The sequence below is a fragment of the Anomaloglossus baeobatrachus genome, chromosome 1 (assembly GCF_048569485.1).
Source record: "Anomaloglossus baeobatrachus isolate aAnoBae1 chromosome 1, aAnoBae1.hap1, whole genome shotgun sequence".
NCBI lineage: Eukaryota > Metazoa > Chordata > Amphibia > Anura > Aromobatidae > Anomaloglossus > Anomaloglossus baeobatrachus.
The window spans coordinates 954,224,314-954,241,702 of NC_134353.1; the positions used below are offsets into that span (position 1 = coordinate 954,224,314).

The following is a 17,389-nucleotide window of genomic DNA, read 5'->3' on the forward strand; positions in this document are numbered from 1 at the left end:
CCCGCCCACAGCTCTGCACAGCCCACAGCTCTGCACAGCCCGAGCACTGCCCCGCCCACAGATCAGTTCAGCCTAGAGAATACAGTCCACGCTGAATAAAGGACACGCCCCCAATAGTAGATGAATACGCCCCGGAAGTGACGTCATAACCTGCAAGCAGCCTGTATTCTCTAGCTTCTATCCTGCTGCTTCCCGCCCGCCGCTCTGCCCCGCCTCTTCCGGTGACGTCACCCCTCAGGAAATCTGCAGGACGTGTCCTCCCCCAGCACAGAGCGGAGAACTCCAGATCCCAGCGCTCTGCAGAGACACAGACTCCCTGCACCACAAGTCCCAGCCACACTAATGTCACACTGCGCCTGCGCCCCCAGTGCTGGCCACAGAGCAAGTGCAGCGCCACCTACAGGCAGAAGCCGGGAATAAGGGTAAATGCCGGATCCTCTGGAGACGTTTCTCCGAGTTGTTTCCTGTGAAGTTTCCGTTATTTTCTCTTCTCATCTTTTCTCCATTCAGATTCCTCCAATAAAGAATCCTCTGAAGAAAAGAGGCAAAATGGCGGCGAGGATCATTCCCCTCACCCTGGAGCTCCTCTCCCATCTTACTGCAGAGGTGAGAGGCTGTGACGTCACCACATGACATCATTATCTATGGGGATAACAGAGGATATGACCGGGGAGGTGAGAGGCTGTGACGTCACCACATGACATCATTATCTATGGGGATAACAGAGGATATGACCGGGGAGGTGAGAGGCTGTGACGTCACCACATGACATCATTATCTATGGGGATAACAGAGGATATGACCGGGGAGGTGAGAGGCTCTGATGTCACCACATTACATCATTATCTATGGGGATGACAGAGGATATGACCGGGGAGGTGAGAGGCTGTGACGTCACCACATTACATCATTATCTATGGGAATAACAGAGGATATGACCGGGGAGGTGAGAGGCTGTGACGTCACCACATTACATCATTATCTATGGGAATAACAGAGGATATGACCGGGGAGGTGAGAGGCTCTGATGTCATCACATTACATCATTATCTATGGGGATAACAGAGGATATGACCGGGGAGGTGAGAGGTTCTGATGTCACCACATTACATCATTATCTATGGGAATAACAGAGGATATGACCGGGGAGGTGAGAGGCTCTGATGTCATCACATTACACCATTATCTATGGGGATAACAGAGGCTATGACCGGGGAGGTGAGAGGCTCTGATGTCATCACATTACATCATTATCTATGGGGATAACAGAGGATATGACCGGGGAGGTGAGAGGCTCTGATGTCACCACATTACATCACTATCTATGGGAATAACAGAGGATATGACCGGGGAGGTGAGAGGCTCTGATGTCACCACATTACATCATTATCTATGGGGATAACAGAGGATATGACCGGGGAGGTGAGAGGCTCTGATGTCATCACATTACACCATTATCTATGGGGATAACAGAGGATATGACCGGGGAGGTGAGAGGCTGTGATGTCATCACATTACACCATTATCTATGGGGATAACAGAGGCTATGACCGGGGAGGTGAGAGGCTCTGATGTCATCACATTACATCATTATCTATGGGGATAACAGAGGATATGACCGGGGAGGTGAGAGGTTCTGATGTCATCACATTACATCATTATCTATGGGGATAACAGAGGCTATGACCGGGGAGGTGAGAGGCTGTGATGTCATCACATTACATCATTATCTATGGGGATAACAGAGGATATGACCGGGGAGGTGAGAGGCTGTGATGTCATCACATTACATCATTATCTATGGGGATAACAGAGGATATGACCGGGGAGGTGAGAGGCTGTGATGTCATCACATTACATCATTATCTATGGGGATAACAGAGGATATGACCGGGGAGGTGAGAGGCTCTGATGTCATCACATTACATCATTATCTATGGGGATAACAGAGGCTATGACCGGGGAGGTGAGAGGCTGTGACGTCACCACATTACATCATTATCTATGGGAATAACAGAGGATATGACCGGGGAGGTGAGAGGCTCTGATGTCATCACATTACATCATTATCTATGGGGATAACAGAGGCTATGACCGGGGAGGTGAGAGGCTGTGACGTCATCACATTACATCATTATCTATGGGGATAACAGAGGATATGACCGGGGAGGTGAGAGGCTGTGACGTCACCACATTACATCATTATCTATGGGAATAACAGAGGATATGACCGGGGAGGTGAGAGGCTCTGATGTCATCACATTACATCATTATCTATGGGGATAACAGACGATATGACCGGGGAGGTGAGAGGCTGTGACGTCATCACATTACATCATTATCTATGGGGATAACAGAGGATATGACCGGGGAGGTGAGAGGCTGTGACGTCACCACATTACATCATTATCTATGGGGATAACAGAGGATATGACCGGGGAGGTGAGAGGCTCTGATGTCATCACATTACATCATTATCTATGGGGATAACAGACGATATGACCGGGGAGGTGAGAGGCTGTGACGTCACCACATGACATCATTATCTATGGGGATAACAGAGGATATGACCGGGGAGGTGAGAGGCTGTGACGTCACCACATGACATCATTATCTATGGGGATAACAGAGGATATGACCGGGGAGGTGAGAGGCTGTGACGTCACCACATGACATCATTATCTATGGGGATAACAGAGGATATGACCGGGGAGGTGAGAGGCTGTGACGTCACCACATGACATCATTATCTATGGGAATAACAGAGGATATGACCGGGGAGGTGAGAGGCTCTGATGTCATCACATTACATCATTATCTATGGGGATAACAGAGGCTATGACCGGGGAGGTGAGAGGCTGTGACGTCATCACATTACATCATTATCTATGGGGATAACAGAGGATATGACCGGGGAGGTGAGAGGCTCAGATGTCACCACATTACATCATTATCTATGGGAATAACAGAGGATATGACCGGGGAGGTGAGAGGCTCTGATGTCATCACATTACATCATTATCTATGGGAATAACAGAGGATATGACCGGGGAGGTGAGAGGCTCTGACGTCATCACATTACATCATTATCTATGGGGATAACAGAGGATATGACCGGGGAGATGAGAGGTTCTGATGTCATCACATTACATCATTATCTATGGGGATAACAGAGGATATGACCGGGGAGGTGAGAGGCTGTGACGTCACCACATTACATCATTATCTATGGGAATAACAGAGGATATGACCGGGGAGGTGAGAGGCTCTGATGTCATCACATTACATCATTATCTATGGGGATAACAGAGGATATGACCGGGGAGGTGAGAGGTTCTGATGTCATCACATTACATCATTATCTATGGGAATAACAGAGGATATGACCGGGGAGGTGAGAGGTTCTGATGTCATCACATTACATCATTATCTATGGGGATAACAGAGGATATGACCGGGGAGGTGAGAGGCTGTGACGTCACCACATTACATCATTATCTATGGGAATAACAGAGGATATGACCGGGGAGGTGAGAGGTTCTGATGTCACCACATTACATCATTATCTATGGGAATAACAGAGGATATGACCGGGGAGGTGAGAGGTTCTGATGTCATCACATTACATCATTATCTATGGGAATAACAGAGGATATGACCGGGGAGGTGAGAGGCTCTGATGTCATCACATTACATCATTATCTATGGGGATAACAGAGGATATGACCGGGGAGGTGAGAGGCTGTGACGTCATCACATTATATCATTATCTATGGGGATAACAGAGGATATGACCGGGGAGGTGAGAGGCTCTGATGTCATCACATTACATCATTATCTATGGGGATATCAGAGGATATGACCGGGGAGGTGAGAGGCTCGGACGTCACCACATTACATCATTATCTATGGGGATAACAGAGGATATGACCGGGGAGGTGAGAGGCTCTGATGTCATCACATTACATCATTATCTATGGGAATAACAGAGGATATGACCGGGGAGGTGAGAGGTTCTGATGTCATTACATTACATCATTATCTATGGGGATAACAGAGGATATGACCGGGGAGGTGAGAGGCTGTGATGTCACCACATTACATCATTATCTATGGGAATAACAGAGGATATGACCGGGGAGGTGAGAGGCTGTGATGTCATCACATTACATCATTATCTATGGGAATAACAGAGGATATGACCGGGGAGGTGAGAGGCTCTGACGTCACCACATTACATCATTATCTATGGGGATAACAGAGGATATGACCGGGGAGGTGAGAGGTTCTGATGTCATCACATTACATCATTATCTATGGGAATAACAGAGGATATGACCGGGGAGGTGAGAGGCTCTGATGTCACCACATTACATCATTATCTATGGGAATAACAGAGGATATGACCGGGGAGGTGAGAGGCTCTGATGTCATCACATTACATCATTATCTATGGGAATAACAGAGGATATGACCGGGGAGGTGATGGACTCTGGAAATGTCTGTAGTGATATTATTAATGTCTCCACACTCAGGATTACACAGTAGTGAAGACCTCTAGTGATCGCTGTCAGGCCCCTGTGTCTGAAGGTCGGGGAGGAACCCTGAGCCCAATCCCGGGGCCTCCACCTCACCCCCGGATACATGAGGACATCAATGACCAGAAGATCTTAGAACTCACCCACAAGATGCTGGAGCTGGTGACTGGAGAGGTGACACTGCTGGGAATGCTGGGACATTATACAGGACGGCACTGGAGGATTCTGGGTGATGTCGGTATCATTGTGTTGTCAGGTTCCTATAAGGTGTCAGGACGTCACAGTCTATTTCTCCATGGAGGAGTGGGAGTATCTAGAAGGACACAAGGACCGGTACAAGGAGGTGATGATGGAGGAGCTCCAGCCCCGCACATCACCAGGTAATAGACAGGACTGAATACACCCGGCCTATAATTATCTGTATGTAATAATGATGTCCGTCCTGTCTGTATCTCCTGCAGGTCTCTCCAGTACGAGGACGACCCCAGAGAGATGTCCCGCTCCTCCTCCTCCACAGGATCCTCAGGTAGATGGAGATCTCCCCTATGAGGTGTGGACGGCTGTGACCTCCTTGTGTTCAGTCTTGTTTTCTCCTCCAGTATTAGATGTTTTATACTTGTGTAATGAGAGCGGTGGAGACGGCAGGATCACAGCTGACCACAGACCTCTCATGTCCGGATCTTATCTCCATTATTCCCGGGGACTTTTACAATATTTTGTTTTGCAGATTTTGGATCCGGATAAAGATCTGAACAATATTAATTCTCCAGAGAGAAATGTGAGGGGCGATCAGCGGAGTAACGAGGGGATTCCTACAGATCACCGCCCCGGTGAGGCTCTTAGATGTATAGTCACTTTTTTAGCCAAAATCTTGCTCCTTTATGATGCAATACTGTTATGTGATGTCACAGGTTGTGGATTTATAATATGGATGATAAGATACAGCCGGGGAGGAATTATACTAATGTGACTGCAGCCGGTTTCTTCATCATCCGCGGTCAGTCCTGATGAAGAAAACGTATTTGTCCAATTTGGGACTAAGAAGCCATCGTCTCCTATTACACGCATGTTAGTGTTTGATAACAGAATATGGAGACATAAACCCCAATATCAGTGACTGACAGCCGGGCTCCTGCCACAATGATTGGAATTGGAGATAACGCTGAGCCTCATCTTTACCCCTTAGGCTATGTGCACACTAGGCCGTTTTACCCGCGGATTTGCCGCGGAAATTTCTTGAGAAATGTCTGCAATCTTTATGCAGACTTTTCCCAGCAAATCCTATGTGAAAAAAAAATAGCTGTGCGCACACTGCGGATTTTTCTCAAGAAATTTCCTTGAGATAATTTTCTCAAAACTTTCTTGAGAAAATGAGCATGTCCATTATTTTCCGCAGGTACCTGCGGAATACCCCTGGAATTTCACTCCATTCACTGTAATGTAATCGCGAAATTCTGGGGGTATACCGCAGGTAGCAAATGATGTGCGGTATACCCCCGGTATAGCCGCGATTTACCTGCGGTAATGCTCATCGCTTCCTGCGGTTTTGCAGGAAGCAATGTCATTATGCCAGGAAGAGGAAGCGGAGCAAAGTAAACACAGACGTCACACTCCCTGGACGCCGCAGAGAAGCACTTCCGTGCGACCTCCAGGTGCCCGTGCAGTGTGTGTCCCGCTCCAGCCTCGCGGCTGCCTGCACTGCAGCGTGTCAGTGTGTGCCCGCAGTGTCAGCAACTTGTCACGCTGCAGCGCAGGCAGACACTGACACCCTGCAGTGCTGGCAGCCGCGGGGATGACGATCGCTGCTGTCAGGAGGTGAGATCATTACCTGCTGTGACGATCTCCTGATGTCACCGCGGTCACTGCTGTCTATGCCCGTCTCGCGAGCGGCTCGAGACTGTCACTAGCGGTGACGTCACGGGCTCTCGCGATACTTCTGACAACGCGGCGGGCATAGAAGTCAGTGACAGCGCTGACGTCAGCAGTACAGGGGATGATCACAGCAGGTAATGATCTCATCTATCCTCCTGACAGCAGCACTCGGCATCCCATGCAGTGACCTGGGCTGACCTATTGATGTTAGCTCATGTCACTGCATTGCTCTCCCAGCCAATGGGGAACACTCTGTTCTTCATTGACTGGGACAGCGACTATGGTATGGATCGCCGTGGGACCCCCCCCCCCCTTATTGGATTACACCGGACGTGGAATTGATTGTTCTTTTCAATAAATTGGTGAAAGAGGGAATGTTTTGGGGAGTGTTTTTTCAAATAAAACTTTTTTTGTTGTCTATTTTTTATTTCTTACTGACTGGGTTGGTCATGTCGGGTATCTGATAGACGCCTGACCTCACCAACCCCAGGGCTTGATGCCAGGTGACATTACACATCTGGCATCAACCCCATATATTACCTCGTTTGCCAACGCACCAGGGCAACGGGATGAGTTGGGGCGAAGCGCCAGGATTGGCACATCCAATGGATGTGCCACTTCTGGGGCGGCTGCGGCCTTCTATTTTTAGGCTGGGGAGTGTCCAATAACAGTGGACCTCCCTAGTCTGAGAATACCAGACCACAGCTGTCCGCTTTACCTCGGCTGGTGATCCAATTTGGGGGGACCCCACGTTTTTTGTTTTAAATTATTTATTTAATGTAAAATAACAGCGTGGGGTGCCCTCTGTTTTGGATTACCAGCCAAGGTGAAGCTGCCAGCTGTGGTCTGCAGCCGTCTGCTTTACTCTAGCTGGCTACAAAAAATGGGGGGACCTCACGTTGTTTGTTTTTTTTTTTATTTATTTTATGGCCAAATACAAGGCTAAGCACCCTTTAGTGCCACATGAAAGTCACTAAAGGGTGCCAGCTTAGAACATGCAGGGGGGTGGGACATTATATAGGTCTTTCTCATCGTATCTATCTATTCATCTATCTATCTATTCATCTATCCACCTTTCCCTCTATCCATTATCTGTCTATCGATTATCTATATTATTTATTGCAAAACCGCAGGGACCAACCTGCGGTAAATTTGCGGCACATCCGCATGCGTTTTTCCCCGCGGATTTTTCCGCAGGTGCGGTAATCTTCAACTCCCAGAAGTTTCTCAAGAAATTTTCTTGAGAAAAATCACTTTTCTAGTGTGCACATAGCCTTAAGATGCTGCGCTTAGTAGCAAAGAAGGACTCTAGGTGGTTAGATAATGGAGGGGACTTTCTCTCCCACCCATGAGACCCAATGGACTAAATAAATAATTTTTTTTGAAAAATGAATGTGCACCGGAATAAAAAAAAAGGTTTTAGATTTTTTTTTTATTTTTACAAATATAGAAAATAGACTCCTATAGAGTGTAACCCATATAATAAAGGTAATACGTTATTTTGACAAAGGGTTTCTTGAAGTCAAACAGAAGAGAAGGTATTTTCCCTCTGGAAATAGAAATACCAGGTTACAGGGAAGTTGGGTTATTGGGGATAACCTAAAGGTGGTAAAGGCCCGGACTTTATCCTCAATCCCAATCTCCAGAGTTAAGGCCGTAGAGATCAGAGGATGACTGATCGGCTTGGCCTAACAATTGTATAACCAGAAATGCTTAGATCCTGAAAACCATCATTAATGGGTACAAGATGGAGTTACTCTCCAATCCAGCATTGTATTAAGTGATGCCACGCCTACTAGTCGAATTCTGACCGGGAGCATGCAAATCGCAGAATTGCGTTGTGTGACCGCCGTTCCCAGCTCAAAAACCGGTGAATCGTCGCAGCACACAGTGTGTGCACTGGGAGGGTGCATAAGTCCGCAGTCACAAAGAGAGACTGACGACTTAACATTTAAGGCCAGAGAACCCCTTTAACAGAGTAGCTGTGACTCCAGACAATCATCCATCCAGAAATAACCAGCACTGAGGCATGTGAGCAGTAAGTGTTAAATGGCTTCTCCCAAAATGTGATTGGGCAAACCAAACAAGAATTTGCACCCTCAGGGGCGTGGCCTGGACGGCAATGTGAGGAGACGTGTCTCTGGAGCTTTCCTGCAATCACCCGCAATAAATACCTGACACGCCGCTAGTACCGCTGCCTCAGGCAGCTGACTGGATAGTGCGGTGATGGGGATTTGTCCGTGGTGAGTCTGGTGGATCATGATCGGCACTATGACCCGCCGCCGGCAGAAAGACACTGGAGGTGGGAAAGTCCACAGCTCTCAAGATGGCGTTGTGATAAGGGAGGAAGCAGAGAAAGCCAATGCATCCTGCCAGCAATAGATGCAGGTCGCAGCGAAGCTGGCGAAGTTTGCCCGAAATTCAGAGGAATCCCTGCAGCATGCAGACAATGGAGGTGAGGAGGAGGGGGAAGACGCTGCAAGCTCTGATGAGATGGGGGATGGTGAAGAGCAGCAAGATAGTGCACGGGAGGTGGAGGTGGAGAAAGCCCAGTGCAGAGGAGGCTCCAGAAAACTCCACTATAAAGGACGTTTTGGCAGTGGTGTCCTTTTGTAAACAAGCCCTGACTACCCTGACAAAGCAAGTTAAGGGAATACAGGCAGAGGTTGCTGGCATTAAGGCCCGTTTCACACGTCAGTGAAAAACAGTGACGTTTTTCACTGGCGTGTAAAACACGCACATGTCCCTGCGTGTGCTGTGAATCATGGCACACGTGGGTTGTCTAAGTGCAATCCGGGCTCCGTTCTCCGTGGCCTGTGATTGCACTTAGAAATCAACTCACCTGTGCCCGCTCCCGCTCTCCGTGGTGCTGAATCCTCCCGCGGTGCAGCATCCGGCCGGCGCTGACCCCTGCAGCAGCTGCTTCCGGGTCGGCTGTGTCGTGCATCATTAAGATGCGCGACAGTAATCTGCCGGCTTAGAAGCAGCAGGGAGAACAGGCTGCAGAGAGCGCGGCTGAAGCCGGGTGAGTTAAAATGTTTATTATTTTAAATGCACGTTTTTTTCTGGCACGTGTTTCACGGACCACACCACTGCGTGGTCCGTGGAACATCAGTGATGCCAGAAAAAAATGGACTTGTCTCCGTGCAGCAATCACGCACACGCGGGTACGCCGCACGGAGACACGTGCAGTGAAAAATCACTGACGTGTGAGCAGACCCATTCATTATAATGGGTCTGCGTATGTCAGTGATTCTGGTACGTTTAAAAAAAAAAAGCGCAAACGTACCAGAATCACTGACGTGTGAAAGGGGCCTTAGAAGGACTTGAAAAAAGCTGACCTGAGAACAGGAGTTGTGGAGGAAAGGGTGGGGATAACAGAGGACCATATCACAAAATTACAAAAGTCTGAAAAAAACATTTGCACAGCAGATAGCTGAAGTCATGGCAAAAAACGATGACCTAGAGAATCGCTCTAGAAGAAATAACATCAGGATTGTCGGCATCCCTGAGAAAGCGGAAGGAAGAAACCCCACTGAATATGTGGAAGGCTTGTTCAGGGGAAAATTGGTGCTGATGCCTTATCCAAGCTCTATGCCGTGGAACGTGCACACAGAGTCCCGATGCAGTCACAGCCAGCGGGCAGGGGTCCTCACACTATGCTAGCCAAGCTCCTTAACTACTGGGACAGGGACACTATACTGCGAAAGGCGAGGGACATGGAGGATCTTATGATTGACGGTCAGAGAATTTCCATATACCCGGACTACTCCATTTCTGTTCAATAGCTGCGTTTGACTTTTACTGGAGTAAAGAGGCGCCTGTGAGAGATGGGGGTGCAATACTCAATGATGTTCCCGGCAAAGCTAAGAGTGACGGCGTTGGAACGGGTGCACTTTTTTAGAACTCCGGAGGAAGCCATGCAGTGGTTGGACGCAAACGAAAAACGGATCCGTGCGAAGGATTGAGCTGACTGTCTGAATCTGCAGTATATTGGAGGCGGCCGGCTAAGGCTCCACGACATCCTTAGGAGCTTACAAGGGACCCTTCTTGTTTTTTCTCCCCCCCCCTTTTATCTCCTCCTTCCCTTTGGGATAGAGGTAGTATACAGGGGAGTGCGAAGGGTTTGATGTGAGCTTCGCAGGACGTGGGGACTGCCTAATTAGGCGCGGTGGTGATATTTACAATTTGAGATTCCAGTTTAATTACTGTTCGCCATTTTACTGTTAGGCTATGTGCACACGCTGCGGATTTGCCGCGGATTTGCTGAAAATCTGCAGCAGCGGCACTTCCAAGCCATTTCAATGGCATTTTGGAAATGCTGTGCCCATGCTGCGGATTTTTCCGCGGCGGATTTGCCGCGGATTTTGATCCGGAAAAATCTGCAGCATGTCAATTATTGTTGCGGATTTTGTTGCGGATTTTTCCCATGCAAGTCAATGCAAGGTGTAAAATCCGCAAGAAATCCGCAGGTCTGTTCCCACAGGCTCTTTTTCCTGCGGATTTGGTGCGGATCTCGCAAACAAATCCGCAGGAAGTGATGTAGTATAGTTCAGGAAGAGGAAGTTTCACCATTTTGTAGAGTAGTGGCAGTGTAGTCGTGTTGTGTCCGGACTCTGGATTGCCAGCTAAAAGCAGCTAGTTACAGGCTGCTTGCTTTTAGCTGGCAAAACAGGATCCCAGGTCTTTTTTTCACAATTCTTTTTAAAAAAAAAAAAAATGTGCTCCGCTGTATTTTCACTGTTCAGCCCGATGCAAGCAAGCAACTGAGGGCTGTGCTTCTCAGCGGGATAAGGCTGAAGCATTCTCTGCCCCTCCCGCTGAGAAAAACAGTCCTCAGCTGCCCCTGAAAATGGCGGCTCCGTTGTGAAGTGCCATTCTCAGGTGCTGTACCGAGGCTCATCCAGCTGCCCTGATGGATTGACTGACTGGGTAATTACGGGGTTAATGCAAGTTTTCTGCAAACTGGCACTAAGCCCGAGGTTCATAATGTCATGCCTGTGTAGACTCGGCCATTATGAACCTCCGTTTGGTACTAAAGAAAAGAAAACACTTTTTTAAAAATTTTATTTGAAAGAAAAACACACACACATCCCTGATTGCCATCTTTATTACTCCCTGAATCCCCCGACGATAATCCATGACAGCTCCGATGTGCACCCGGCTGACCCGGGCACTGACGTCAGCCGGTCACAGCAGCCGTCAGTGTACGAGATGCTGCAAAGCTCTCTTCCGTCTGCTGGGACCGGCTGACGTCCGTGCCCGGGTCAGATGAGTGCACATCGGAGCCCGGCACATCAGCTGGTTGGTGTGCAGTCAGCTGACCCGCCTGCGCTCGCGAATTAAGTCAGCTGACGATGTGCAGTCATGTGACCCGGGCACGGACGTCAGCCGGTCCCAGCAGCCGTCAGTGTACGAGATGCTGCAAAGCTCTCTTCCGTCTGCTGGGACCGGCTGACGTCCGTGCCCGGGTCAGATGAGTGCACATCGGCCGACTATTCAGCTGTCGCTGTGCACTCAGCTGACCCGCTCGCGAATTAAGTCAGCTGACCGGCTGACTTCTGTGCCCGGGTCAGCTGATGCTCTGAAGTCAGCTGACCCGAGCTCAGCTATGAACTGAGCTGACCCGGCCAGTGAGTTCTGCCGCTCCCAGCAGCCGGCAGAGAGCTTTCCTGTGATATTGTCCTGGATTAACCTCTGAGGCTTGATAGTAATAAAGATGGCAATCAGGGATGTGTGTGTGTGTTTTTCTTTCAATTAAAATTTTTAATAAAGGTGTTGTGTTTTCTTTATTACCAAGTGGAGGTTCATAATGGCCGTGTCTACACAGGCATGACATTATGAACCTCGGGCTTAGTGCCAGTTTGCAGAAAACTGGCATTAACCCCGTATTACCCAGCCAGCCAAATGCATCAGGGCAGCTGGATGAGCCTCGGTACAGCACCTGAGAATGGCGCTTCACAACGGAGCCGCCATTTACAGGGGCAGCTGAGGACTTTTTCTCAGTGGGAGGGGCAGAGAATGCTTCAGCCTTATCCCGCTGAGAAAAACAGCCCTCAGTTGCTCGCTTGCATTGGGCTGGACAGTGAAAATACAGCGGAGCACATTTTTTTTTTTTTTAAATAACAGTGAAAGGGAACATGGGACCACATTTTTTGGCTATAAGCTGCGGCCACCACCACTGGGTTATTATATACAGCCTGTTAGAATGTAAGAGCCCAGTGGTGTTGGCCGCAGCTTTTCTGTATAAGCACACTGTGAGACTGCTAACAAAATGGATAATGGAGAAGAAAGGAGGGTTGGGACAGGAAATGACATAAAGAGACTTTTTTTTGCCTTCAAAACAGTCAAAGCTTTATTCAGAAACACATTGGACAAAATCCGCAACGAAATCCGCGTCAAATCCGCGTCAAATCCGCAGCTATGCTAAGGTGCGGATTCTGGGGGAAAGCTGCGGATTTTGAGGCAGAAAAATCCGCAGCAACATTCTCTCGTGGACACATAGCCTTAAATTGGTTTGAGTGGAATATGATTATACATGGGAAGGGTGGGAGCGGGGAGCTGTTGAAAAAGGGACGAGTTTCAAAATGTGTCTAGGAGGGGAAGACTGGATAGGCGGGGAGGAATTTAGCAGGGACAATGGTCCAGGTTTGGAAAACCTGATGCTTCAAGGGAGTACTCAAGAACAGGAGGTGGCGGGGAGCAGGGGGGGGGAGGGAGCAGGGGGCGAGGGGGGAAAGGGGTAGGGTAAAGGAAGCATGGGGAGGTACTACAAGGTTTGATGGTTTTACTGGGTGGGATTATGGGGGATAGAATTAACGTGTTGAGTTGGAATATTAGATGTTTATCAGATAGGTCCAGGAGGGCGGCAGTAATTAAATATATTCAAGACCAGAATCTGTCAGTAACACAGCACAACAAATAAACACTTTTTGTCTGCTACTTGGCAAAAACCATGTGCGCTATACTAAATCGAATGCGCTGAATCCAAATCTGAAGTTAGTTTTTTTGTAGCACGTCAGGATATTAAGTTATTCCAATTTTTGTGAAAATTAAAATAAGCAATTAATAAAGATACAGAATCGTTATGTCCCACAGTTTCACAACATGTATTATCATTTTTATTGAAAAAGAAGTATAGGTAAATAAACCAAAAAACTTAAAAATCACTTATAGTAGCTTAAGAAATCGCCTTGAACTCAGCAGAGTACTTTTAAAAGTGCTTCAGGCACTTGATTTTGCGCTTGTGAGTGGTCCTAGTGGCCCGTTGCAAAAGCCAGCAGTAATCGCCCATCATGTTGGGGTTAAAGCGACCTGGGTATCTTTTTTCCATAGTAGAAATGTCCTGGTGGAATCTCTCACCATGTTCGTCACTGACATTACCCATATTTGGAGGAAAGACGTCAAGATGTGAATGTAGGAAATGCATTTTCAATGACATTCGGGCACCATGCATTTCGTATGCTTGAAGCATATTGTCTATTAGTTCAGCATAGTTTTCTGCTCTTTCGTTTCCAAGGAAGTTTTGAACTACTACTATAAATGCATCCCATGCAGTTAGTTCAAGTGGGGTGAGTTCTTTCTTGAAGATTTCATCATGGATTAGTTGGTGGATTTCAGGACCAATAAAGATTCCTGCTTTGAGTTTGGCCTCAGTTTTCAATGCACTAAACTTTTCCTTGAGATACTTAAATCCATTCCCTTGACGATCCATTGCTACTACAAAATTTTTCATTAGTCCTAGTTTAATGTGAAGAGGTGGAAGATAAACTTTAAGTGGATCGACAAGTGATTCGTATTGAACATTGTGCTTACCAATCTTATGTTCATCTCTATTGGGCCACCGTTTAATTTTATAATGGTTGTTGTCATCGCGACTGTTCCATAGGCACAGAAAGCACATATGCTTAGTGTAACCTAACTGCAAACCAAGGACTAGTGCAACAACTTTGAGGTCAGCACAAATGTTCCATTGATGTTCTGAATATTTAATCAATTTCAGAATGATCTGCATAGAAGCATAGGTCTCTTTCATTCCAACCGCATGTGCAATGCCTTCAACAATGCCTGAATAGGCGTATGGCCTTTTCTAAGTATAACTCAAAATCTGGACGTGCTGTGCAAATTCTGAGTTCATATTTGGAATCAGCATGTTCAAATTAGTAAAGAACACATGTTTTACCCTCAGTAGCAAAATCATTGTTGTGCTGTGTAATATGTCTACTAGAAACACATCTAACAAAGGAGACAACACGTTTTAAATAGGAGATGGGTGCAGAAGGCCTATCATTCCACCTTTTCCAACTATGAAGAGATAGAAGTGTATGTGGATAAAGAGGGACAGTGTGTGGCCATCATGTGTATAGCTGCAATATATATACCACCTACATACAGTTAGGTCCAGAAATATTTGGACAGTGACACAAGTTTTGTTATTTTAGCTGTTTACAAAAACATGTTCAGAAATACAATTCTATATATAATATGGGCTGAAAGTGCACACTCCCAGCTGCAATATGAGAGTTTCCACATCCAAATCGGAGAAAGGGTTTAGGAATCATAGCTCTGTAATGCATAGCCTCCTCTTTCTCAAGGGACCAAAAGTAATTGGACAAGGGACTCTAAGGGCTGCAATTAACTCTGAAGGCGTCTCTCTCGTTAACCTGTAATCAATGAAGTAGTTAAAAGGTCTGGGGTTGATTACAGGTGTGTGGTTTTGCATTTGGAAGCTGTTGCTGTGACCAGACAACATGCGGTCTAAGGAACTCTCAATTGAGGTGAAGCAGAACATCCTGAGGCTGAAAAAAAAGAAAAAATCCATCAGAGAGATAGCATACATGCTTGGAGTAGCAAAATCAACAGTCGGGTACATTCTGAGAAAAAAGGAATTGACTGGTGAGCTTGGGAACTCAAAAAGGCTGGGCGTCCACGGATGACAACAGTGGTGGATGATCGCCGCATACTTTCTTTGGTGAAGAAGAACCCGTTCACAACATCAACTGAAGTCCAGAACACTCTCAGTGAAGTAGGTGTATCTGTCTCTAAGTCAACAGTAAAGAGAAGACTCCATGAAAGTAAATACAAAGGGTTCACATCTAGATGCAAACCATTCATCAATTCCAAAAATAGACAGGCCAGAGTTAAATTTGCTGAAAAACACCTCATGAAGCCAGCTCAGTTCTGGAAAAGTATTCTATGGACAGATGAGACAAAGATCAACCTGTACCAGAATGATGGGAAGAAAAAAGTTTGGAGAAGAAAGGGAACGGCACATGATCCAAGGCACACCACATCCTCTGTAAAACATGGTGGAAGCAACATGATGGCATGGGCATGCATGGCTTTCAATGGCACTGGGTCACTTGTGTTTATTGATGACATAACAGCAGACAAGAGTAGCCGGATGAATTCTGAAGTGTACCGGGATATACTTTCAGCCCAGATTCAGCCAAATGCCGCAAAGTTGATCGGACGGCGCTTCATAGTACAGATGGACAATGACCCCAAGCATACAGCCAAAGCTACACAGGAGTTCATGAGTGCAAAAAAGTGGAACATTCTGCAATGGCCAAGTCAATCACCAGATCTTAACCCAATTGAGCATGCATTTCACTTGCTCAAATCCAGACTTAAGACGGAAATACCCACAAACAAGCAAGACCTGAAGGCTGCGGCTGTAAAGGCCTGGCAAAGCATTAAGAAGGAGGAAACCCAGCGTTTGGTGATGTCCATGGGTTCCAGACTTAAGGCAGTGATTGCCTCCAAAGGATTCGCAACAAAATATTGAAAATAAAAATATTTTGTTTGGGTTTGGTTTATTTGTCCAATTACTTTTGACCTCCTAAAATGTGGAGTGTTTGTAAAGAAATGTGTACAATTCCTACAATTTCTATCAGATATTTTTGTTCAAACCTTCAAATTAAACGTTACAATCTGCACTTGAATTCTGTTGTAGAGGTTTCATTTCAAATCCAATGTGGTGGCATGCAGAGCCCAACTCGCCAAAATTGTGTCACTGTCCAAAGATTTCTGGACCTAACTGTATATGTGCACCAAACTAAGGGAGATAAGGGAGTTCTCTGAGAAGGGGGGAGTAATCCCTTTTTTACTGGTTGGGGACTTCAATAATGTGATAGATTTGTACTGGGATAGAAGTAGTAGACCTCCAGGTATTCAGGATAGCTATATGACACCGTTTGGCACTCTTATTGGGGAACTTGGAATGGTGGATGCCTGGCGAGTGAGGAATGAGAGGGTATCCTGCTTCTCTTGTTACTCTGCTTCGCATAAGGCTATGTGCGCACGTCGCGTAAAAACATGCAGTTACGCTGCGCTTTGTAGCGCAGCGTAACTGCATGCGTCCTGCCTCCCCTGCACAGTCTATGGAGATTGTGCAGGGGCCGTGCGCACGTGGCGTTTAAGAGCGCAGCGCTTCGGCTACTGCCGAAGCGCTGCGCAAAAAGAAGTGACATGTCACTTCTTTCCTGCGCTTTGCCGGCAGCTCCTGCTCTGTCTATGGCAGGAGCTGCAGGCAGAGCGCATGGAATCGGCGCTCACTACGGACATTTCTGCAGCGATCTAAAGCGCACATGTGCTCTTCAGATCGCTGCAGAAATTTCTGCAGGGCTTGTACGCAACGTGCGCACATAGCCTAACACTTTGTCCCACATTGACATGGCTCTAGCTAGTTATTTGATGGATGCAATGATAGGCGATGTGCAATATCTGACGAGTGATTTCTGATCATAACTCGATTCTGGTGTCCATACAACGGGAGACCCTGAAAGGGGGAAGAAGGGGAGAGTGGAAGCTTCATCCAGCATGGATTCGTCATATTAATATGGGGAATATAGAATAGGATCTCGGAGAATTCTTTATCCACAACGAGGGAAGCACTGGTCCCCTGCTGGTATGGGATGCGATGAAGGCATACCTTAGGGGTCTCCTGTTCAGGGATATCTGTAGACGTAAAACACAGA

The 17,389-nt window shown here is 47.1% G+C and overlaps 2 protein-coding genes across 2 annotated transcripts in view; one reads left to right on the top strand and one right to left on the bottom strand.

Moving 5' to 3' along the window:
• Window positions 1-17,389, bottom strand: part of LOC142257368 (uncharacterized) — a 560,365-nt gene that overhangs the window by 322,817 nt on the left and 220,159 nt on the right. The window lies entirely within an intron of this gene.
• The window catches only part of LOC142257449 (uncharacterized), a 63,338-nt gene continuing 46,172 nt past the window's right edge, over window positions 224-17,389 (top strand). Inside the window, exons 1-6 of the mRNA XM_075329566.1 lie at window positions 224-422; window positions 511-606; window positions 4,536-4,712; window positions 4,795-4,918; window positions 5,000-5,064; window positions 5,266-5,368. Coding sequence (XP_075185681.1) covers window positions 550-606; window positions 4,536-4,712; window positions 4,795-4,918; window positions 5,000-5,064; window positions 5,266-5,368 — 526 coding nt within the window. The 5' untranslated portion in view covers window positions 224-422; window positions 511-549. The remainder of the gene's footprint in view (window positions 423-510; window positions 607-4,535; window positions 4,713-4,794; window positions 4,919-4,999; window positions 5,065-5,265; window positions 5,369-17,389) is intronic.